Source organism: Pangasianodon hypophthalmus, chromosome 12 (assembly GCF_027358585.1).
Source record: "Pangasianodon hypophthalmus isolate fPanHyp1 chromosome 12, fPanHyp1.pri, whole genome shotgun sequence".
In the NCBI taxonomy this organism is placed as follows: Eukaryota; Metazoa; Chordata; class Actinopteri; order Siluriformes; family Pangasiidae; genus Pangasianodon; species Pangasianodon hypophthalmus.
In genome coordinates, this window is record NC_069721.1 from 19,852,177 (window position 1) to 19,878,295 (window position 26,119).

Below are 26,119 nucleotides of genomic sequence, written 5' to 3' on the forward strand. Positions count from 1 at the left end.
TTCAGAACCGGTTTCGAGCATCTGACGAGTGGTCTGTATGCTGGAATTAGCATAACAGAGATGTGGTCTGAGTATCCGAGGTGGGGGTGGGGCTCCGTGCGGTACGCGCCGGGTATGTACACTCACCCTCAGCACTGGAGCTCCTCAGGGCTGTGTCCTCAGCCCCCTGCTGTACTCTCGCTACACCGGTGACTGCACGGCCACACACAGCTCCAACAGGCTGGTGAAGTTCGCCGACGACACAGTAGTTGTAGGCCTCATCACCAACAATGATGAGAAGGCCTACTTAGAGGAAGTGAATATCCTCTCCACATGGTGTCGGAATAACAATCTCTCCCTGAATGTCACCAAGACTAAGGAGATGATTATTGACTACGGGAAGAAGCAGGTGAGGAACTACAGCCCACTGTTGATCAATGGGTCCACGGTTGAGTGGGTGAGCAGCTTCAAATACCTTGGGGTCCATCTCACAGAAGACCTGTCATGGACTACACACACATACACCTTGGCGACAAGAGTGCACCAGTGTCTCTACTATTTCCGGTGTCTAGGCAGGTTCAGGGTCTCTCACAGGGTACTGAAGGCTTTCTACACTGGGGCTGTGGAGAGTCTTCTCACCAGAAGCATCACCACCTGGTTCGGAGGCACCACAGCCAAGGACCGGAATGTACAGTCCAGAGTGGTGAGGGCAGCGGAGAAGACCATCAGGACTTCTCTCCCCTGCATCACACACATCTACAACCAGCGATGCAAGACCAGGGCCAGGAGGATCATAAAAGACTCTCACCACCCCGGGAACAGTCTCTTCTTGGTGCTCCCATCAGGGAAGCGCTACCGGATCCTAAGGACCAACACAGAGAGACTCAGGAGGAGTTTCTACCCTCAGGCAATCCGGCTACTGAATGAGGACACTTGAGAAGTCTGCATATTAACTACCTCACACACAGACACACATACACAATTGGTTGCACTATGGACAAACAAAAACTCTTGCATCTTTTGCACACTACGTCCTCAAAAAGCTGCTACGATTCCTCTTTTCAAGCTGCTAAACACTTTCTACATATTTTTACATATAACATTTACATTTTGTCTAATAGAGTCTATTCTAATTTATTTTTCTATTTTATTCATTATATTCTTTTATCATATTTGGCTTTTATTAAATTCTGTTCTATTATATTCTGTTTATGTATCACAGTTGCACTGTGGGACAAGGCACTAAGGAAAAACATTTCACTACATTAATACATCACATGTTTGTAATGTATGTGACAAATAAAGAACCTTGAACCTTTAACCTTGGTTATATACTGTATATACGTTTCCATCCTATGACCTTTAAACATAATGCACAGCTGCAACTTTTCTAACTTTATTTTTAAACACTTTTGTGGGTCTACTTTTTTATTTAGATGTGCCCGTCTGCTTTTGTGGGAAGTTTCAGTACACACAGTTAGGTAACTTTTTTGCTTAGGTCTTCAAACCCTTCTTGTGGTTTTATACCCTCAGCAGCGGTGGAGTCTTCCGTCGGTCTTGTACTTCCGTGTTACCAAGAATCTGAATTCTCTCAACTTCAGAAACAAGGTTCCATGACACCAGGGAGTACATACATACACATTGTGTACACCTTATCTGGTGCAGTGGCATCAGCAGCACTGTCAAAAGATGTTCACTGAAGTCATACACAAGAGCTATATATCTTATGGAACAACAAAACAAAAAGTACCTACGGTCACAGTGAATGTCATCATTGCATGGCCAATTGTTGTTTGTACCTTAAATACATATGTTCCATTGCTCTGATGGATTTAGAATTATGTAATAAAATGTGAGATTTTGGCCACTTGTTCTGACCACAAGCAGCTGTGCATCATCTAAATTGATGTTATTTTAGTGCCATCTATAATCTATATAGTCACATCCATCACATGAAGCATAGCAGGTTAGATTTAATGGTGTCCCAACAATCCCTGTTTGGTTTGGACAGTGTACTGTAATTTCTGAAGACAACCGAAACAAAGCGACTCAGCATGAAAACCAGTGAAACTTTACTCTAAAAAAAACAGATTATTTTACTTACTTTACTGCGATAGACTGGGATAAGCAGGACTTGCATCAGCATACAGTGAAGAAAATATCTTCGGGACATGGCTTCTTTTCTTTCAGAGCAACACACAATTATTTCTTATCAGATTACAGCCCATTCAACGAAGATATAAAACAAATAAGATTTTAGCCTGTTGTTTTTCTGCCATGAAAACAAAAGTTCATTCAGTAATGTCAGGTGAGAAGTTGTGGTTAATCTGGAGTCCAACCCTGCAATGCTGGGCTTAAAGCAAGAGAATTCACCGCAGATAGGGTTGATACAGCACTTTCCTAATGCTGAGGTATTTTTAATTTAGTGCATTCTGTATGTTTCTCTTCCAAGCCTAGGTTTAAAAATGGCCCAAATGTTGAGTTACCATGCATTATTATTATTATTATTATTATTATTATTATTATTATTAGCATAGAAATATCTTTAAAATAGACTTAAAATATACAAACAACATCGTATGTTTTCAAATACTTAATATTTATTTGCATGCTGCAATGTGTAGTCACACGTGTATAATTCTATTCTAGATTGCATAAAGACTGCATCGAGCAACAGTGACGACTGCAGTGGTGTTTCCACTGCAGTCCAACATAACACAACACTAACCAACACAAACCAACACAAATTTAACTATACATGCATACATAAACTAACCGATGAGGATGAGTTTATTTATTCATGAATGTTAAAGAGGAGTACATTAATTACCTGAAATCAGCCAACCACAAGATATACAGTATATCAGAATACATATGTATGTACTAATATATATATATATATATATATATTCAGTACTGTGCAAGAGTACAAAAATAGGCACCCTATTTTTTTAGTACATAGATTTTTATTTTATGACTTCTACATTATTGATTCAGCACAAAAACATTTTAGATTTCCAAATATTAGTTTTCCAGCACAAAATTAAATGTTACAGAAAAATGTTTGTATGTCAGTAAAGAAAGCAACATATTACATAAGAGACACTTCTCAGACAAAAAAACATAATGAAGGCTGCTGGGTTTTGCTGCAAAAATAAGAAGCAAGTGTGATAGTCAAAGTCTCCAGAAGAACTGTGGCTGGTTCTGCAAGATGCTCAGTAAAACTTACAGCTCATTTCCTTATAAATCTGCACAAATTGTACATGAGACTACTATTTTTTTTAAAAGCGAAGGATCGTTACACCACATATTGACTTTGTTTCATTTATTACTGTTTACTGCTCTTTATAGCATTTTTTTAATGTAGAAACATTTATTTTCATTATTTTTGAAGGCATCTTTGCTTTACAGCATTTCTTTGCACGTGCCTAAGACTTTTGCACAGCACTGTATACATATATATACCTTGTATATACATATATATATATATATATATATATAGTGCTGTGCAAAAGTCTTAGGCACATGCAAAGAAATGCTGTAAAGCAAAGATGCCTTCAAAAATAATGAAAATATATGTTTTATTGTTTAAATAAATTTAACAGATATATATATATATATATGTATATATATATATCTGTTAAATTTATTTAAATATATATATATATATATATATAGAATTATTTTAAGTGCACATCACTTATCTCAACCAAAGGGACTATGTTCCTCTAATTTACAAACGGTTCGCCGTAGTGCCAAAGGGTCCTCACAGTCCATTAACAGTGTTAATGCTATGTAGTTTTCTGCAGAATTCAGCATGACTGAGAGAGCTAGAGAAATTTTCAACAATCTGTTGAAGAGTAATGATTTTATTGAGACAAAAACAAAAACTGATTACACCAAGCATGTTTATTGGTTTAGTTAAATATGGAAAAAAATTAAGAGCTTGTCTAGCAATATGCCTGATCAAATGTATGAATATATAATCAGGGTTTATAACTATAAAATTAGGAATTACATTTACGTATTCAGGATATATAACTATATATTCAGATTTATAAGTATATATTCTGATTTACATTTTTATATTCAGAGTTATAACTATATATTCAGATATGATTTATATATTCAGGATTTATAAATATATATTCCGATTTACATTTATATATTCAGAGTTATAACTATATAGTCGAATTTACATTTATATATTTGATTTACATTTATATATTCAGTTATAACTATATATTCTGATTTTCATCAAAATTTGAATTGCTTTTGAACTGATTTTGATGGCCAGGAATTTTGGGTGAAGCGCAGTTGAGTGTGTGTGTTGGATCACCAGTGTTCTTTATTCTATAGGCTAAAAGTATTTCGTACTTCATTAGTCTACAAAAAAAATCTTGCCCCACTCACTATAGTGGCCCCCTCACACACTCTTGACTATACTATGCCTATTATACAGAGATTTAAGGTATGGTTTAATTTAACAAGGACACCTTAATATAGTATTTAATAATATCACCTTATTATTTATTTATTTGATTAATTAGGTTGATTCATCATTTACCCATTTGTTAAAATCGTATTACTTATTATTTACGCCATAGAGTTATAATAATTATAATTACCAGTAAAATGAATCAACATTTTTTACTATGAAATGTGTGTACAAATAACATTACCTAGAGGAGAGGACGGAGTTCCGATCAAGAAGGTTGAGCTTAAAAAAATGTAAATTTAATGAAGAATAATCCAAAAATCTATTGAAGTATCAAAATGACATGAGAAAATCTCAAAGCAATAAGAAATGAGTCAGGAGTCAAAGCAAAACTACTAATCAGAGCACTGTTATATGCATGTACATATAGTACATTTCCATTTTATGACCTTTAAGCATAACGGAAATGCTGCAACTTTTCTAAGTTTATTTTTAAACTCTTGGTCACCTTTGGTGGTCTGTCTGTTTTTGTCAAGTTTCAGTCACATACCCACAGTTCGTTGACTTTTTTTCCCTCTGCGCTTCAAAACCATGGTGTGGTTTTATACCCTCAGCACCTGTGGAGACTCTAAGTCTTCCATTGCTCTACAGCTCTTGTCGATCTTGTACTTCAGTCTTACCAAGAATCGGAATTCCCCAACGAGTCTACTACTAAAAGAGCTTCAGAAACAATTTTTATTCAGGGAATACACAGATACACATTATGTATGTCCGCATTATCTGGTGTAGTGGGATCATCAGCAGAAGGCACTGTCAAAAGAGTAAAATTATTCAAAATGTAACAATGTGCTCTGCAGTCATACCCAAGAGATATATATCTTATCCAGCAGCAAAAGAAAAGTACCTATGGTCACGCTGAATGTCGTTTCATTAGTTCCAGTTGTCATTTGTACCCAAAATTTAAATGTTCCGTCGAGTTTCTCTGATGCATGTGGAATTGTGCAATGAAATGTATGAATGCTGTCACTTGTTGTAACGTTACACTGTTCATCACTGCACTTGATGTCAGGATTCTTTTTATTGCTCCATTTACAAACATTTGTAGGTTTACATTCCTTACATGTCACACTGCAGGTTAGGTGTAATGGTTCTCCCTCAGTCCCAGTTTGATTTGGACAGTTTACTGTAATATCAAGAAATTCTGTTAAAAAAAAAAAAGAAAAGTAAATAAAAGGTAATAGTTTCACACAATGCACAGACTGCACTGTCGCTCATCATCCACCTTTGGTGTTTGAGCATGTGGCTCAGTAGTGTCTCTTTAATCTGAATAAGCATAATTTTTACTTACTGCCATAGACTATGATAAGCAGGACTTGAATCAGCACACAGCGAATAAGACATGTTCCAGCTATGACCTCTGTCCTAGAACAACACAATAAAGATCACATGGAATTACTGTGGATGGTACTGAACAACACTCTAAAGATCGCTGTGGATGCTCTTCTTAGACAAAATAGTTATGTTTATTTTGCATGCAGCCTGATAATTTATTAATAATCATATTTTTTTATCTGCAATTGGAAAATTTTCTGGTTGACAAAAATCATAAACATAACCATTGTATTGTATGGTACATTATGAATTACTGATTTAAAACAATGAAAGGAAGAACAAACAAACACAATTTAAAGCTTGTTCATTCAGGAAAAAAATCCATTTATAGCCAAAACAACAATATATTATGGTAAGGTCGGTACGAAAACACATTCTTTCTACTGACAATTGATTCTAATATCAACAGTTGAGATATGTAACCCAAATGTAACAACAATAACAAAAATATTTAAAATAAAATTTGTATAACTTCTGCACAACATATACCTTTAAATGTTATTGTCAATGTGCCAATATAACATGCCATTGTCCCTACACTGTGAAACTCAGATAGTAACTTTAAATTGAGTATAAATTTGTAGCCAGCTGACTCCTGTATAGAGACTAGCCTTTATCGAGCTTTAAGTTTTTCCCTTAGACCTACATCTGTATATAAGTGAGTATAATGTGCCAAAAGGTGCCCTGAACAGTGACCTGAGGGTGAACCTATTTTCGGCAGCATATAAATTACAAATCTTGCAAAAACTTACGGATCTTGAATGTTGTTCCTACTTAGAGAGACCTTCCCAGCACTATGTTCTCTATATGGCTGCTTCCCCACTTTTACTTTTTAAAATGAGTCTCTCCATTGCTATTTGATAACAATCTCACACCAAGTCAGTTTTAGCTCAAGTCAGTGAACAGAAAGTGAGTGGATAAACGTATGCAGCACATGGGAGAGTTAGCCTAATGAATAAAGAAACAAAAACCCCATTTCTCACCCACAGCTTAAGCTATTTATGTACAGACCCATCCGACTTCCACCTTCTTTCTGCAGATTGCTTTTCTTCAGCCTCACAAGAGTAATAGTTGACAAATGCATTAACACCCCCTAATTATAGAAGGACCTCTACGGGGAAGACACAAGAGAAAGCTATAGGTGGTTATGAACCAGGCAAGCATCAGCATTCTGAATGCTCTATGACGGACCTATCACACGTGATGAGACCACACCCACACCCACACCCACACACTCATTTATTCAGTAAAACTGGTTGTTTATTTCTAAGGCCATTGATTCATGATTGTCATAGTGATATTAATTTTGCTATTTTTTTTCCCCCAAAACAAATGTTGTGTAAATAAGTTGAGTTGCTTGATTTTGATGAAAGAACTTTGGTGGAAGTGCTGCATGGTGTGAGTGTTGGGTCGCCAGTGGAAATTAATGTTATATCCATACATATACAGTCAGGTCCATAAATATTGGGACAGTGACACAGTTTTGGTAATTTTGCCTCTGTACACCACCACAGTGGATTTGAAATGAAGCAGTCAAGATGTGACTGAAGTGTAGACTTTCAGCTTTAATTCAAGGGGTTTAACAAAAGTATTGCATTAACCGTTTAGGAATTACAGCCATTTTTTACAGAGTTCCTCCATTTTCACAGACTCAAAAAGTAATGGGACAATTGACTGATAAGCAGTTTCTTGGCCAGCTGTGGCCTTTTTCCTCCTTATATCATGATAAATTAAGGAGATAAAAGGTCTGGAGCTGATTCCAAGTGTTGAATTTGCATTTGGTAGCTGTTCATGGGAACTCTCAATATGCCGTCCAAAGAGGTGTTGATGCAAGTGAAGGAGGCCATCATTAGGCTGAAAAACCAAAACAGACCTATCAGAGAGATAGCAGAAACTTTAGGAGGGCCAAATCAACAATTTGGTACATTCTTAAAAAGAAGGAATGCACTGGCGAGCTCAGCAACACCAAAAGGCCTGGGAGACCACAGAAAACAACTAAAGTGGATGATTGCAGAATTCTTTTCTTATTGAAGAACAACCCCTTCACAACATCTAGCCAAGTCAGGAACACTCTGGAGGAGGTAGGCCTATCATTGTCAAAGTCTACAATCAAGAGCCACCTTCATGAATGCAAATACAGACGGTTTACCTCAAGAACACAAAGGCCAGATTAGACTTTGCTAAAAAAAACCTCTAAAAAAAGCCTGACCAGTTCTGATGCAAGATTAACTTGTACCAGAATGATGGGAAGAGAAAAGTATGGAGAAGGAAAGGAAGGGCTCATGATCCAAAGCATACCACATCATCCGTCAAACATGTGGAGGAAGTGTTATGGCATGGGCATGTTTGGCTGCCAATGGAACTGGGTCCCTGGGGTTCATTGATAATGTGACTGTTGATAGAAGTAGCAGGATGAATTCTGAAGTGTACAGAGCTATACTTTCTGCTCAGATTCAGTCAAATGCTGCAAAACTGATAGGACAGCGCTTCACAGTACAGATGGATAACAACCCAAAACATACTGTGAAAGCAGCCCAAGAGCTTGGAAATTAAATGTTCTTAAATGGCCGAGTCAGTCACCTGACCTGAACCCAACTGAGCTGCTTTTCACTTACTGAAGACAAATCTGAAGGCAGAATGACCCACAAACAAGCAGCAACTGAAGATGGCTGCAGTAAAGACCTGGCAAATCATCTCAAGGGAGGAAACTCGGCATTTGGTGATGTCCATGGGGTCCAGACTTCAGGTAGACATTGACTGCAAAGGATTTACCTCCAAGTAATAAAAATAATCCTAATATTTATGATTATATTAGTTTGTCCCATTACTTTTGAGCCTGTGAAAATGGAGGAACTCTGTAAAAAATGGCTGTAATTCCTAAACGGTTAATGCAATATTTTTGTTAAACCCCTTGAATTAAAGCTGAAAGTCTACGCTTCAGTCACATCTTGACTGCTTCATTTCAAATCCACTGTGGTGGTGTACAGAGGCAAAATTACCAAAACTGTGTCACTGTCCCAATATTTATGGACCTGACTGTACATTATGTGGCTGAGGGCAATGCCATTCTCATACTTGAAAAATTCAGAGAGAAATTCAGTCATTCAGAGCTGCAGCAGTATACACTTTTTTGTTCTGTATCATACCACTTAATTTTGTTTATTTAAAAAAGCAATATACAATTGAGATAATAAAAAAAAATTGCCCATCACTCAGCAGTCAGTATGACATAATATAGTTTCATTAGTCAGTGATCAGTATGGCAAATATTAATATTAAATCATTAAAGGCAGAAATTAATAAAAAAAAAAAAAAAAAAACACGGATCTCTGAGACATAGGCAGATTGTGCACACATCAAAGAAAATAAATGTCAGCATTTTTCGACATCTCATTTTATTCAACATCTCGTGTTTCAAGATTCAAGAGGTTTATTGTCTTATGCACAGCGAAACACACGGTTTAGACCATACAATGAAATTCTTACTTTGCACGTCGCCCTAAGAAAGAAGAGGAGGAAGAAGAAGAAGAAGAAAAAGAAAAATATACATAAAACAGTCAGTAGGGGTGATGGGGAGTGAAGTGATTAGGGTATTGTTCAGGAGTCTGATTGCTTGTGGATAGAAGCTGTTGGTGCGTCTTTTTGTCCTTGATGTCACTCTCCTGTAACGTCTCCCAGACGGCAGAAGTGTGAAAAGACTGTCTTGTGGATGTGTATTGTCCCTGATGATGTTGTGGGCCCTCCTGTTGACCCTGGTGGTGTAAATGTCCTGGAGTCAAGGGAAGGCTACTCCACAGACGAACTATGCAATTTTTATGACACGCTGTTCTGACATTAGCTTAAGAAAGAAGGCTCACATTTCATTTCATTAGCTGTTACAGTACCACAACAGTACCACAACTAAATATCACATTTATTTAAATTTGTTCTAGCTGGGTCCCTGTTTAAACCATAGTTCTAATCTTCTATACCAAAGTAAAACACAAGAAGAACCATGACCAGAACAAGCTTAGATCCAAAGGGTTGTCCTGTAAAAAGACAAAAGTCACTGTATTTTCTAAACCCGTCACCACAGCTCTTGCAGCACATAAAAAACATTCCACACACATTTGTAGGTGCTACCACTAGTAATGGTAATAACAGTGGCAATAGGCAATATAAATAGGCTAAAATATCAAAAATAGAACAACCTTGAATGTCATGCATACATGTAAAATCTGATCAGGCATTAACATTTGCAATTTCATTATATTCATGCTTATGTAACACTATTTACAACTTACCATTGTGTGTCTTACTGATACATCTGTTTTACACAGCAGACATCTATCATCCTTAGACCACTCAGGATAATGCATTAAAACTGTACAGATGATTTATGGCAATAATAATAGCAAATAAGGTTACTCAATGTTAAAATGTTTTCTTTTTGTGAAACCTTTTCTGATCAATTTGCTGATACTCTAGCTCTATCCTCAATGATATACAAGATTAATCAAAACTGCCCTGTTAAATACAATAGTCCATTATTATAACCAACTATAAATACACTATACATGTGTTTCTTTAGTACTAGCCACTGTCAGAAGAGTTAAATTATATGAATCTCCCCCTCACCAGCTGGCTCTCCCCTATCATACAAAAGCTACCAACTGGAGGAGGTGAAGGCTAATGCATGCTTCCTCCAAGACATGTGACGGCAGCCAACCACATCTTTTCAAAATGCTGCTCATGCTGTGTCACAGGGCAGCTTACAACACTCTGAGGAAAGCACTTTGCACATACAGTCCCCTATGAAAGTATTGGAATGGCAAGGTCAGTTCTTTGGTTTTTGATATACACTGAAGACATTTGGGTTTAAGATCAAAAGATGAATATAAGATGATAGATTGGTATTTCAGCTTTCATTAACTGACATATTTCTGTTTAATACTGGAAGTATTAAACAACTTAGAATGTGACACCTTTTGTTAGAACCCAACTGTTTTTCAAGTGATAAAAAATATTGGAACATGTGACTGACTGGTGTTTCTTGTTACCCAGGTGTGCCTTGTTAGATTGATTGTTTCAGCAGTTAATACCTCTGAATGTCTAGTCTTGGTTTGAGCTCTGGGTTTCACCTGTGAAGACTGCATTTGTTGTTAAAAAGGATAAACCAATATGAAGGCCAGAAAGCTGTCTGGGAGAAAAGCAAACCATTCTGAAGCTGAGAAAAGTGGGAAGATCGTTCCAAGTCCTGAAAAGGAAAGGAACCACTGGTGTACTAACAACCAGACATGGAACAGGTTGGCCAAGGTGTACTAAGACATGGAACAGGTTGGCCAAGGAAAACAACAGCAGTTGATGACAAACATTGTGAGAGTTGTGAAGAAAAACCCAAAAACAGCAGTCAGTGTTGTCAAAAGACTTTGAGGGCAGAAATATAGAGGCCATACCACGAGATGCAAACCACTCATCAGCAGTAAAAATCAGAAGGCCAGATTGGAACTCGCAAAGAAATACAGAGATGAGCAACACGTTCTGGACCCAAGATTAACCTCTACCAAAGTGATGGAAAATCCAAAGTGTTGAGAAAGGAAGGATCTGCTCATGGTCCAAAATATAGTTCATCGGTCAAGCTTGGTGGAGGTAGTGCCATGATCTCTAATGATGTAACTCATGATTTTAGTAGCAGCTTCAAATACCTTGGGGTCAATCTCACAGAAGACCTGTCATGGACTACACACACATACAGCTTGGCGAAAAGAGCGCACCAGTGTCTCTACCATCTACGACGTCTGGGCAGGTTCAGGGTCTCTCACAGTGTGCTGAAGGCTTTCTACACTGGGGCTGTGGAGAGTCTTCTCACCAGAAGCATCACCACCTGGTTTGGAGGCACCATGGCCAAGGACCGGAATGTACTGTCCAGAGTGGTGAGGGCAGCGGAGAAGGCCACAAGGACTTCTCTCCCCTGCATCACACACATCTACAACCAGCGATGCAAGACCAGGGCCAGGAGAATTGTACAAGACTTTCAACACCCCGGAAACAGACTCAGAAGGAGTTTCTACAGTCAGGCAATCTGGCTACTACTGAATGAGGATTCTTGAGAAGCCTGCATATTACTCTACCTCACACACAGACACACATACGCAACAGTTTGCACTATGGACAAACAAAAACTCTTGCACTATGAGACAATTTTTTGCACACTACATCCTCAAAAAGCTGCTAAGCATTCCTCCAAAAGCTGCTAAACATATTTTTACGTATAGCATCTATATTTGTCTACTAGATCCTATTCTATTTTATTCATTATATTCTGCTTTTATTATATTCTGCTTTTATTATGTATCACTGTTGCACTGTGGGACGAGGCACTAAGGAAAAACATTTCACTACATTAACACCTCACATGTATGTAATATGTATGTGACAAATAAAGAACCTTGAACCTTGAGAATGAATTAAGTAGTCTACAGAAGCATTCTGGTTCCCAATTTACAGAGAAATGCATCCAAGATAATTGGGAGGAACTTCATCATAGCAAGACAATGACCCAAAACACAACGCCAACACAACAAAGGACTTCATCAGGGGGAAAAGGTGGAAGGTTTTAGACTGGTGAAGTCAATCACCAGACCTTCACCCAATTGAGCAGCATTTCATCTCATTTCAAGCATTTCGAGAGGAGACTGAAGGGAGAAACCACCCCAAAATTAACAACAACTGAAAGAAGCTGCGCTACAAGCCTCGAAGAGCATCACAAAAGAAGAATGCAACAGTTTGGTGATGTCGCTGGGTTGCCGTCTTGATGCAGTCACTGCAAGTAAGGGATATGCATCCAAATATTAAGTGTTATTTACTTTAAGACTATCTGTTCCAGTACTTTTGCTCAACGAAAAATTGTGGCCTGCCACAAAAAGTGCTGTAATTTGTTTAACACATCTAAGTAAGTAAATGAAAGCTGAAATTCTGTTCTATCATCTCATATTCATCCTTTGATCTCAAACCCAAATGTCTCCAGTATATAGCAAAAGCACAAGAATTGGCCTTGCTGTTCCAATACTTTCGGAGGGGACAGTAAATGAGCTCACAGACACCCACGATTGGCTAGTGCTGCTGTGATTGACAGGGGAGAGAGAATATGCCACTCCTCCCACCCAGAGAGCTATTTTCCACTGTTTTCACAGATTTTTTTTCCCCCAATGTTTTTAACGTACCATTTCATGGCATAACATTTTTTTCACATGTAGTCACATATTATTCACATAATCGCATGTAGAAAAACATAGCACATGTGAAATGTATGAGACTTTTCCATAAGGGGTATGTAACTAATTACATGATGGTATATAGTATTAATATGACTACAATTGTAACTAATTGGAATTTTTTGTAACTAATTGGAAGTTTTTTCCAAGATGCTGCTGTACAAAATTGGTCCAGGTGAAATTCTATAAAGCAAAGGAAACACACTGTACCTGCTCTAGCAACAGGAACACGGGTCTCTGTCAAAAGAGTGAAATTACACGAAATGTAACAATGTGCACTGCAGACAGAGTCACTGTATAAAAGCTACACAGAATAAAGAATAACAGAGGAAAACTACCTATGGTAATGTAGAATTCTCCTTCTCCAGTTCCAGTTGTCATTTGTACCCAAAATTTAAACATTCCACTGTGTTTCTCAGATGCATTCAGAATTGTAAGGTAAAATGTTCGATTGTTTTGACATGTTCTATTCTCTGTATCATTTAAATTGATGTTGTTTTTGCTCCAAATATAATTTTTACAGAAACATTCCTCACATGTAACATTACAGGTTAGGATTAAAGGTTTCCCAACAATCCCTGTTTCGTTTGGACAGTTGACTCGAACTTCTGAAAAAAACAAAACAGATAATGTGAATGAAAGAAGTATGATATTTACTGCAGAAGTTCTAATCCTGGGGGTTTGTGGTGGCATTGCAAGGGGTTCATAAGACTGTCCTTGTCACATTAAATTAAATTTTAAAAATAAATTTTCAAGTTAACTTGCTATCTAACAAAATAAAATATAGTAAACATGTTAATAGATTTCACTAACTGAAGTAACACATTTTGCCACACATATTACAAAAGTTTTACTTAATGTTAGCCTACTTAAAGCATGAAGGGGTTCAAGTGACAAAAAAGTTAAGCCCTGGGAAGCCCTGTTTTACTGAACACACACACACACACACACACACACACACACACACACACACACACACACACACACACACACAGAGACACACACACAAGCAAGGTCTTTTCTTTGAGGATGAGGCTCAAGATATTAATCATCAGCTCTGCAGTTAAACTTTACTCTACACTATACAGTAATTTTAAATATTTTTTTATATTTTACTTACCTGTACTGCCATAAACTGTAATAAGCAAGGCTTCCATCAGCATACAGTGAAGAAGACATGTTCGGTCCATGGCCACATTTCTTTTGGAGCAGCTCACAATTATTACAGCCCACTCAGTAAGGGTACAAGTCAAATATTAAGAGAAATTTAGTTTTTTTTTTTTATCCTGCCATCATGTCATGATTCCAGTCAACTTAGGATACAACAACTCTAATGCACTATACAACAATTGTCACACAAATACTTTTCTGTAAAGCTCTGCCTGCTAAACGTTAAAAAAAAAAAAAAAAAAAAAAAAAAAAAACACCTTAACGCGTAAACCTTAGCAAGAGTAAGGCTCCGTCCTGGCTCCTGTGTGTCTCTCATATGGAGCTGGTTTGACTGTGCATGTTGCCCACTAAGGGGAAAAACACACACACACGTGCACACAGAGTGCTTTAGCAGAGAGAATATATCCACAAGAATTTCCTGAATTTCAATGACACCGTCTCTCCATTTCAAACTTGAGCAAGACTAGGCTTGCCCTACTTATTTTGAGATCTAGATGACAGGCTAGCAAACTCTTCATGAATGGAAAAAAGCAAGATGGAGAGAGCTGAAGAAATTTAGCCACTATCATCAATTCAATTCCGATCTGGATCATTTTTTTTTTTTTTTTTTTTTTGCTATTTGTTTTGTATTATTTAATGTTTAATTTTTACATTTCTTACGCTATTTATTGTTAAGTGTTCCATTTTATTTGATGTTCAGCGTTTTGGTCAACACAAGTTGTTTTAAATGTGCTTTATAAATAAATCTTACTTACAACAGAGTGCTGCACTGTCAGAAAGGGTACCAAGCTACACACTTTTCAACACGTTAAGAACTCTTAACTGTACAAAGATCTTAACTATACAAAGAACTATACAAAGAGCACTTTTTCTAAGAGTGCACAACGTCCAAAGTTCTTGAATGAATCTGAGCGGGGAAATCGCTTTACAGTTTACTTCAGAATGTGTGGATGCAATTTAACTAATGCATATTCAATTACAACCATTTCTTGCATATTAGTTTTACTTACTGTTCCTTTTCTTTATTCTCTTTTAAAAAAACAAAAGGCCAGGAAAAGATGTGGAAAAACCAGACATGTTTGTTTTTATGCCACATTTACTTGCTGAAACCATTTTTACCAAACAGAATAATAAATATATTATATGATGAGAACAAGTGAATCTCTAAATGTGATTGCAGAATCTCATCACCATGACTCACTGAGTTAATAATATTCTAATAGACGATGCCTCAGTAATTAATATACATACATTATACAGACATTACAGTTTCACCTGTGTATTAATATCTCTCGTACAGGTCGAAGCGTGCCAAATAATTTAACGTGGAAACGTTCTGACTGAGCATACAAAGGACTGAGCATATAGGCCTATGCTGGACAAGCTGCAGTTGATGATCCATAAACTGATAATCCATGATCCATCCATGTACCGAACATTCAACATACATCTGATGTTTTTTTTTCCAAGCACTCATTCATATACACATACAAAACATAACACAATAATGGACCAAATCGTAACCACTTCCCAAGTGAAAAAAATCACAGACATACTGACACCATTTACACCTAATCATTTCATGTGTCTTGTATTTCAAATAAATTTTGAAGAAAGATTTACATTCAATTATTGGTCATATGTCTGTAGTTAGCCAGTTTGCTGTATCACTCTTAATAAGCATAATAAGCTTTCTAAGCTGATCTTTGACCTAGTAGTCCTATGCAAAATCGGCTGCCATATTTAAAAAAATAAATAAATAAAAAAAATCACATTTTATGTTCAGGTTTACCTTAATGGAGCCAGCTGTCTTAGGATGTAATATACTGGTGGTTTGTTTTTCACATGGGTTATCACATGTGGCTTTGAAAGACATGAAAATGGTTACATAACTGGATTTAAGTTGTTGTAAATGCATTACATCCAGAATCAGTCCGGACATCGGAGACGCATGAAACAACCAGGTGTAATAGGAGTCATTCAGAAAGCAAGGTAGGAAACATGAGAAGCCTAAAAGACAGCCAAACGACATGGTATATTTCTCATCACCACTAGATTCACTGCTTTTCTGCAGAAGAGAGGAGATTACAAGAAGCCATCACTATTCAGCCATGCTGGCCACAATGGACAAAAACACTCAGCCAAGAAAACCAAGAAAAAGAACAGGGACAAGTAACAAGTTATAATATTCAAAGGTAAATAAACTCCAGAGACGTATAATAAATGTAAGAATATTTAAGTTTGAGTGCAAGAGACATTCTGGGGCATACAAATTTTTGCATTCAAAATGAAAAGCCACTTGTTTGATCCCTCTACCAATATAATCTGCTCAGTCCACAAGTTTTTTTTTCTTTTTTTGTTAAAGATGTAGTGCCACATGGAGTTATTTATCACTCACTCACTCACTCACTCACTCACTCACTCACTCACTCACTCACTCACTCACTCACTCACTCACTCACTCACTCACTCACTCACTCACTCACTCACTCACTCACTCACTCACTCACTCACTCACTCACTCACTCACTGCTTTACTCCATGGTTGATTCTGGGAAGTGATTTCTGGTTAAAATAAAGGGCTGGACAAAATTCATTCAAAATGGCTTCCGGCTTGACTATATTGCTATACACAGGGCACAGGTTTTCAGACCCCTGGTACTGCACTAAAATCATACAGGGAGCTGTTTGGGATTCAATCCAGCTCCATACAGAAATGGAACAGCTTTGTGCTGTTCTAAGCTTGTATAAAATTGTGGGTACAAATAAGGAGTAACCTTGTGGAATGAGATGCCCTTTGTTCCTATGAGCTTAACTAAAATAAATAGTGAGTGGTATTTCAGTATGTTTTGTAAAAAGACAGATCGCCAACACCATCGATTTTATTTTGACTGAATGACCCTTACACAACTGCAGTTATGACGTTGCAGTGCTAACAGTCATTTTTAAAGGTACAGAGCTCTTTTGGTCCTAAGATTGATTCGATCTGAGATTTGAGTGTGTGCAAATCCAAAGAACACATGGAAACTGAAGATGTGAAAGAAGGACAAGCAGATAAATTCCTTCTGTCTCTCAATTCAGCCCTTGACAAACACCATGGAGTGTCTCACACACGTTCCTGTACCTCCACATCATTACTCAGCACCTGCACTGTGACATCTTTGACCAGACCATGATCTCAGAGTCAGACTCAGTCAGGATCTGTGCCAATACCTCCAGGCACAGAGAGCAGGAAAAGAGAATGATCTCACTTCCTTCCTAGTACAAAGAGCTTGCTGAAAGGTTCCTGAGTCACTTCCTGACAGCCTGACGATAGCTGTGTCTCTGGCCTTGGCTGGTGCCGGTGCCATTGCCTGTGCTGGGAAGTGCCTTATCTCTGGCGCTGCAAGTGCCACTGCTCTCCTGGAGACTGGGGCTGGACTGAGCCCTCTGCAGGGAGCCCTCTGCCAGCAGCATGGCCTCAAACACTGAAAGATCGTCATTCCCACAGCGTTGCTTCGCTCTCAGCAGCATGCTGTACGTCTCGTATCGTGTTTTCTGAGGGGAAAAGACAGAGAACATTATATACATAATCCCATCATGTCTGCGTGTGGTAGCCTGAATTTAAAAATACACAGGTAACATGTTTACTTAATTTCGTTTGTGTAGCCTAGTCAATTTTTCTATATGAAAACCATTACTGCCCAAAAACTGTTTAACACCAACACAGAATTTGGGCCATATCATCCACCCCTAATATAATATAGTGCATTGAGACACAATCATTATAAACATTATAATCATTTATAATTATAATCATAATAGTCCTAATCAGATAATATACAGTAAACTCCAAAATTATTGGCATACGTCATAAAAATACGCAAGTGGGGAAAAACACATGCAACAATGTTTCCCACGTAAATGCTTTGGGAACATGATTTTTCTTAACCCTCAAACACTTCCTAAAGTAGTGCAATATTTTCTGCAAAAATATTTGGTGTTGCCTTCTCTGTGAAGACTAACAGCAAACAGTGCCTTCCCTTGACATTTATCAAGTTTGTAGAACACTCAGTTATTCTGTGATGTAACGTTATGTTTATTTCATACATCATTTCACCCCCGCTTCATGGAATGAAAGAAGCATTCAAGGATGCCAACAATTCTGCAGTTGACCATATAAGACCTGGCACTAAAATGATAACAAAACACTGCTAAAAGTAAATCTCTGATAAATATTTATAGTCAATTAAATAAACAAGAGTAGAGTAGCAGATCTTGAATGCTTAATAATTCATAGTATTCTCTCACCTCAAACTCCAAATACTCTTCCCTAAGACGGTATTCCTCAAGCTCACGACCTTTGACCTTCCGGTCAGGTGGGTATGAGCGGAGCTCTGCCAACTCCGTGGCGGTGGCGTGAAAGCGAGCCTCGTGAGCCTCTACCTGCTCTTCCTACACACACACAGGTTACTGACTTCACACTGTAATGCATGGGGACAGGTATTATCCCAAAACATGCAGTTTTATATGTTCTAGTTTAGTTATTTAGTCATGAGACCTGTGAGAGTTTGGAAGCAGAGCCTGGAAGCAGTGGACGACTGAATTTCTTCTGGGAGCCAATGGCAGCTGGGAGGGGCGGGGCAGAAAACATGGCTGCTACTGTATTGATGCGGGTGATCCAAGACTGCATTTGTTCTGCATTACTGCATGCACGCACACACACAAACACACACACACACACACACAGAGCTCAGCAGAACATCAGACTTTGAATTTGGTTTATGTCTGCAGCTGTAAACAGGATGCTTAAATTAAATCCATTTGGCTGAAATGTGGCTAACTGTTTTAGAGAAGGAAATACATTTCACAATAATGTGCATTCAAGACCTGTATTTTACGCACACACGCACGCACACACGCACGCACACGTGCACACACACGCGCACACACACACGCGCACACACACACACACACACACACACACACTTCCATTCTCTCAATAAGAGCTGTAACTGGGGCAAACAGCAAGTGGAGCAGAACAAAATCTCCTGAGGGACTGGAACAAGAGGGATACACACGCCCAGTAGAAAAAATATCCAATCCAAAACACACACTAGAGCAACGATATCAAACTTAATATCCACATATCCGCTTTGGCCATATAAGCACTTTCGTGATCCCTTAATGTAGGGCTATTTGTTTATAAGATATAACTTATTCTATCGATTAACTCTAATAACCTAGGCTCTGTAAGTAGAATGACATTTCTGGGGAATAAAGGCTAACAGTTATTATACTAAAGTTTTTGATATCTGTTTTCCAACTATCAAAACTATATAAAGGTAAGAAAAAGAACTCACACAGGTTTGTCTCTGCTGTGAGCATACGTGTCCTTTTCTCCCATCACTCTTGATTTCAGGTTTCTCTTTTTTCAACATATTTTTGGATGATAGAACCACACTAAAGGCAGACACCAGATGGATATCTGAATTGTCTATATATGCTGGTCTGAGTTGTATTAGCAGATGGTCTTTGAGTTTAACCTGCTTTAAAGTGGTGTGTGCAGAATGAGGGTCTTGATCTAGAGGGTCTAGATAACGTGTACTATGGACTGTTTCATTATCAAGTTTGAAACAAATTCATACAAGCCAAAGAAAATGTGCTGTTGTTATTAGAAAAAGTACCTGTGTTTGATTTTCTAGGCCTTATTGCTGCATAAGAGCTCTTCGTGTAAATTGGAGTGATTAGGTGTTGACTTCTAAATAAGAATAATGCTTCAGGCAAATGCAGGGTGAAAGCATAAATCTGGATACAGAATCCTCATAGCAGATGAATTTTTCTTTCGCAGAAATTCCTCAGATGGAGAAATACCAGGGTGCGAATTGGAGTTCTGCGTTGGCCTGGTCATGCAAATTGTCTCCCTTCCTGTCTACCTAAATGCATGAGTGTACCTAAGTGTACCTTTGTTAACAATGAGATTCAACAATAAAAAGAACAAAGTAGGTTTTTAAAATAAAATCAAATAATTTCGCATGGGGAACCAGATATATAGCAGTGCTGACTGAAAGTAGGCTTGTGTAGTAGAGCATGTGTCATGGATTTCAGCGTGAGATTTCCGGCCCACCACAATTACAGGGAGAGTGAAGTGCTTCTTGCACAAACAACTGAACAAGGAAACAAAGTACATGATACAGCTGTCACGTCGCTGAACAAAGCAAACAAGGTAGCACACAGATTAAATATTAACTCAGAAGAATGTAGTTTTTGGAAGTCACAAGCAAATAAAAACCACTGAGATTAGAAACATAACCAGCAATGAATTTCTTTTTTTTAGCTGGATGACTTTAAAATTGTTTAAAAATGGTAAAGAACTTGGAACTGTTAGGGACTGTCCATTCTTTTTTTTGTTTTGTTTTGTTTTGGATTGTATGTATCCACATGCAATTTCATTGTGCTGCATCTGGATCGGTGTATAATGGTTACAACATGGGAACCCTGGCACTCTTTGGTGTTTGTTCTAGTGAATTAAGTCACTCTTTTGTCCTCCACAACAGAGAAATGCATCCTACTGGTGAACAGAGACATCCATTGTTGTTGGTAGTGGCAAAATTTGCAAGCGGACACATACTGTGAATGCGCCCTAGGGGAACACTGGGATACAGAGAGTATGCGCTGTGTGTGGTACTCACGGAGCTTGGAACAGGTAGACCCTCCAGTCAGCTGTGCGCAGGTAGAACACGTTGGGCCGCTTGTGATAATCAGTGGCTCTAATAGCCAGTGAATGGTGGATGGACACAGCATTCTTCAGATCTTCATCAGAAAGCTGCTTATCAGGCCGATACTCACCCTGGAAAAGAAATAAATCCTCAACTAAATAATAGACTCCTTAAAAATTAAACTGCTATGGAATAGAAAAAGCAGAGAAGAACATACACCGAACAGCCATAGCATTATGACCACTGACAGGTGAAGTGAATAATATTGATTATCTCATTACAATAGCACCTGTCAAGAGTTGAGATATATTAGGCAGCAAGTGACCAGTCGGTTCTCGAAGTTGATGTGTTGGAAACAGGAAAAATGGGCAAGCGTAAGGATTAGAGAGAGTTTGACAAAGGCCAAATTGTGATGGCTAGATGACCGGGTCAGAGCATCTTTAAAAAACGGCAGGTCTTGTGGGGTGTTCCCGGTATGCAGTGGTTAGAATCTACCAAAAGTGGTCCAAGGAAGGACAACCGGTGAACTAACGACAGGGTCATGGGCGCCCAAGGCTCACTGATGCGTGTGGGGAGTGAATGCTAGTCCGTCTGGTCTGATTCCACAGAAGAGCTATTGTAGCACAAATTGCTGAAAAGTTAAAGCTGGCTATGATAGAAAGGTGTCAGAACACACAATGCATCGCAGCTTGCTGCGTATGGGGCCGTGTAGCCACAAACCTGTCAGAGTGCCCATGCTGACCCCTGTCCACTGCCAAAAGTGCCTACAATAGACAGGTGAGCATCAGAACTGGACCACAGAGCAGTGAACGTGGCCTGGTCCGATAAATCGCATTGTCTTTTACATCATGTGGATGTTATTTTGACACGTACCACCTACCTAAACATTGTTGCAGACCAGGTACACCCCTTCATGGCAACGATATTCCCTAATGGAAGTGACCTCTTTCAGCAAGATAATGCGCCCTGCCACACTGTAAAAATTGTTCAGGAATGGTTCGAGGAACATGACAAAGAGCTCAAGGTGTTGACTTGGCCTCCAAATTCCCCAGATCTCAATCCAAGGTGGTCATAATGTTATGGTTGATCGGTGTACATTTCTTCCTTATTCTAGTCAAACTGGCAACATCTGATAAGCCCTTGATGCATGACCTGCATTAACATAACGAAACCTAACAGGCTTTTATAATTTATGAGGCGAACACAATAACTGCAATCTAAAGAGTGGTCAATTGTTATCACACAGATGTTATCTTTGAGAAGGTCACGTACGTGTAATACTCATGTAACCTTTAGACCTAGAACATATATAGACCTATAATCTTACATAAATAATAAAACTATAAATCACTTCACTTCATAGAAAGATAATATTTATTCCTGGTTTGTTTGGGTTTTGGGCAGAAAACGCCTTCTTTCACACTGAGCTGGCAGTGGAATGCTGGCTGAGAGAAAGCAGCCTTATGCCATGGGACGTCTTAAAGGAGCAGAGTTAGCAGCTCTCTTATTATTATATCTAGTTATTAGCACTCTCCCGGAGCAGACATGTGGACTTAATCTATCACTCCAAAGGAAGAGCACAGCCTTTCAGCTTCTGCTTCGAGCTCTGGAATTTTCCTACTGGCCCAAGATCAGTAATCAGAGATTACACATGTCTATATTTAACTAATCCATACATCAATCAGCCATAACATTAAAACCACCTGCCTAATATTCTTTAGATCCTCCTTGTGCTGCCAAAACAGCTCAACAAGCGTGTGCATCACATCTTGGACAATAAAAAAAAAAAAGTATGCACTCTTTTTACAAAAGAAAGTATGCACTCTTTCTACAAAAGTATTGGCATTACAGCAGTGAGGTAAGTATCTGTCTTAAACAACACCAAAGAGGGCTTATGTGATTCTACCCCTATTTACAAAAGGCATCTGAAAGCTTTGAGAAAAACAAGTACATATGGTGTCACAGACATAAAGCATGCACTCTCCTCCTCAAAAGAATGAAGTATGAAGAAACCACAACGATTCAGGTTGCTACATGCCTTCCCGGTTGTGGAGAATTGACTTAACAGTGCAGTGATCCTAAGCAAGCAAAAATAATGTGCCATTTGGAAAATAGGAGCAAGAAAGACAGCCTTCCCACCTTCTGGAGGTAAAGAATAAGACCCTTCAGGACAGCACAGAAAGTCTTCCAACCTCTCTTCCCCCGTGGGGCTGTAATTCACAAAATAATAATAATCTGGTTAATGTATTAACAGAGAACTGTTGACAGAGATCTGACCACAACTGAACATACTGTGTATATTAGTAGAAAAGGCTTAATATGCCAGTTTAAGCTGTTCTTCTCTCCCAGTTCATCACTAAAACAAAATCCTTTTAGTTCTTCATAATGACAGGACACAGACTAGAGGGACATCTTATATGCTTATAAATATAGGAAACTGGTAAACTGATAGGAAACCTATCACCAATTTCATTTTTATTGCTGTACATCCTGTCACAAAGCAGCTTTAAATGGCCTAGCACTAGATGCCTACTGTGAAAGTCAGAAGCAAACAGTTACAAGTAAATCCTGATTGTCAGGTTTAAACATTTATAGTGGGAGATATAGAGTTCATGGAAGGTTACTGTTGCTGTCAAGCAATCTGTGACAGTGACTGAGCAAAGATTAAAGGAAAAACCAAGTGTTTATTCTTCTACTGGCTCATTACAGTAAATGACTTGGCACAGAAGCACATGGAATTAATTATGGACACAGTGTCCTTTATAAGGTTGTATTTAGTTCAATAAACAGTCGCGTCAAGCATCAAAGAATTCGTACTACTCATAAATGCTCATTTGTGCTAAAATTGTTTCTTCCAAAATCTTTTATGGGTGCTGTTTGAACTATTATAACTGTACCGAGTGAAACCTTAAGAAAATAACGAGACGACGATGTCCAAATTACAAACAGCAGTTGACTTGATGGGCCACAACCCAAAAACCCATATTCACAAAAAGTGAGAGATTAGCACCCTCTAGTGCCTAGCAGTGTGTGTAGCACCATATTAATGAATGCATTTCTTTCCAGAAGATATTCCTTATTCCATAAGAAACATTGTCTTTGTTTTATCAGTGATTCAGTGCAGCCCCACATTCCACACAATCCAGCCACACGCTTCGCTCTATAAACATCTGTCTGCACTTGAATTGAAAAAGTACTGAATAATGACACCTACTTCTTTTGCCGTCACAATCGGCGTGGACTTTGCGCACCAGGAAACCCGTCTTGTACAGAAGTGCACCAGATGCTGGCACTATCCCACTCCCTGTGCACTTCATGCCTCTTGAATGTGTGTCTTCACGGTGCTCTCCCAACTCCGAGAACGACTTACGCAACTCCTCTTCATCACTAAAGAACGTAAATAAAAATCCCATTAGCTCAGACACACAAACCCAATTCTTAGTAAAATGAGGCCCTCAGGATGATCAATTAGGGAATGGTAGAACATTTAATTACTAGTGAATTAAATACAAAGCTCTGCTGCCCTATCCTGTGTCCCTATTTTATACAGCACACACGGCTAAATGCATGGCACCGTGCCTGCTAATGAGACTATCAGACTGTTGTCTCTAAAGTTGACTCCATAACACTTGCTCTTCTCCCCACCATCTGTTTTTTTCCCCTTCACTTTATGCTCTTGTTGGTGTGTCAGAGATGACATTAATCCATAATGTGAAAGACTGCATCACTTTGCACGCATCATTGGGACAGTAGATGATATACACTCTATAACAGAAAACTTTAAGAAACTTTCTTGATCATAGTCTTTAATTATCACTGTCATCATCGTCGTCGTCATCATCGTCATCATCCTTATTATCATCTAGCCTTGTTTCATCAACATCTTAAACTGCTCAACATATAGAAGATTTCATGTTTAATCATTTACGCGCTCATAAAAAAGGATTGTTTGGCTCATCTCTCTCAGGGAAACCTTCAATACATTTGCACATTATGACAAGTTTTTAATTTCCTTGTTGTAAACAATCCAAGAGTTTCAAAAATGAGAAAGTGGACAAAAATGGCCACAACACATTGTTCAGTCTCTCAAAACGAAATCCTGGCAGAAAAAAAAAAAACTTCATGTCATGCTCATGTCAACATGTTCTCTCTTTTCTCAACGTGTTCTCAGTACAGTGATGCTTTGTACGTGACAGTACTGTTTTTTTTTTTCATGGAGGAGTGAAGATCCTTTAATTATTCAGTAAACCATCAAGCATGTGATAACGCACCTAAAAATCTAAAACAATTCATGAATTAAATATAAATATATGAAAAAAACTACAAGTCATTAAAAAAGTACCTTAGCTAAGAAAAAAAATTGGTTGTGCTACAGAAGTAAATTTTTTTAAATTTGTTTTTAAAAACACCTCTAGAGCATTAACATTTTCAAAATGTTCTCTGAAACACTCTTCCAGAGTTCTGAAGCTGCGCTGAGCTGTGACTGATACTGGGAACTAAGAATAGGATTTTGTCAAGGCTTCTGTCAGCTATTTGAAGTATCTGGGATGGGCTATACTGCTTCAGAAGAACAGGAAGAAATGCCAGAGCTAAACCATTCAGATATTTAAACATCAAAAAGAAGGATTTTGTACTTAATGTAAAACTTGACTATAGAACTGGGTATATTTTTTCCTGGTATGGATATGAAATTCTGAAATCACTGAAGCTTTACTTAAAAAAAAAAAAAAACAGCAAGGCAGTCAGCCAGCAACACATTAGAATAATCCAAGCTAGAGGTTAGAAAAGCATGTATTAGTTTCTCAGCATCATGCAGAGTCAACATATGGTTTCTGGATATACTTCATCAGTGACGATATACAGTTTTATATGGGACTTTATTCAAGAGCAACTCTGCACTACACCAAGGTCTTAAACTATGACTTTTGATTTTACAAAATAGTCATCAAGCATAGGGGTAAAATCAGCAACCTTACACTGACGAAATAGAAACACAGTGCCACGAATCAGTTACGGCTACAAACAGAAGGTTGTAAACACTGGGAATGTGAGAATATTGAGGTTTAACGATTGTATAAAACCATTTCAGCATTATATAAGCCACGGAGAACATGTTGCGAACGATAAGATAAATTTTGCTGAAATATTGTGCCATTTTACAGCTCAAAGCGTGGGCCAAAAAAGCTAAA

General features: G+C 38.1%; 1 protein-coding gene across 6 annotated transcripts in view; it reads right to left on the reverse strand.

Annotated features, from left to right (window-relative positions):
* The window catches only part of LOC113527500 (PH and SEC7 domain-containing protein 1), an 80,684-nt gene that overhangs the window by 15,929 nt on the left and 38,636 nt on the right, over positions 1 to 26,119 (reverse strand). For 2 of the 6 annotated variants that reach the window (XM_053238643.1, XM_026915382.3), the window contains exons 12-24: positions 24,145 to 24,317; positions 23,070 to 23,140; positions 20,904 to 21,061; positions 18,773 to 18,917; positions 18,523 to 18,666; positions 14,490 to 17,769; positions 14,183 to 14,294; positions 13,401 to 13,670; positions 6,793 to 13,299; positions 5,766 to 5,839; positions 5,322 to 5,618; positions 4,662 to 5,227; positions 2,084 to 2,162 (exon numbers count right to left, since the gene is read on the reverse strand). In XM_053238643.1, the coding sequence (XP_053094618.1) occupies positions 17,524 to 17,769; positions 18,523 to 18,666; positions 18,773 to 18,917; positions 20,904 to 21,061; positions 23,070 to 23,140; positions 24,145 to 24,317 (937 nt within the window). In that variant the 3' untranslated portion in view covers positions 2,084 to 2,162; positions 4,662 to 5,227; positions 5,322 to 5,618; ... (3 more) ...; positions 14,183 to 14,294; positions 14,490 to 17,523. The remainder of the gene's footprint in view (positions 1 to 2,083; positions 2,163 to 4,661; positions 5,228 to 5,321; positions 5,619 to 5,765; positions 5,840 to 6,792; positions 13,300 to 13,400; positions 13,671 to 14,182; positions 14,295 to 14,489; positions 17,770 to 18,522; positions 18,667 to 18,772; positions 18,918 to 20,903; positions 21,062 to 23,069; positions 23,141 to 24,144; positions 24,318 to 26,119) is intronic. The other 4 variants (XM_053238647.1, XM_053238645.1, XM_053238644.1 and 1 more) reach the window with 4 other exon arrangements.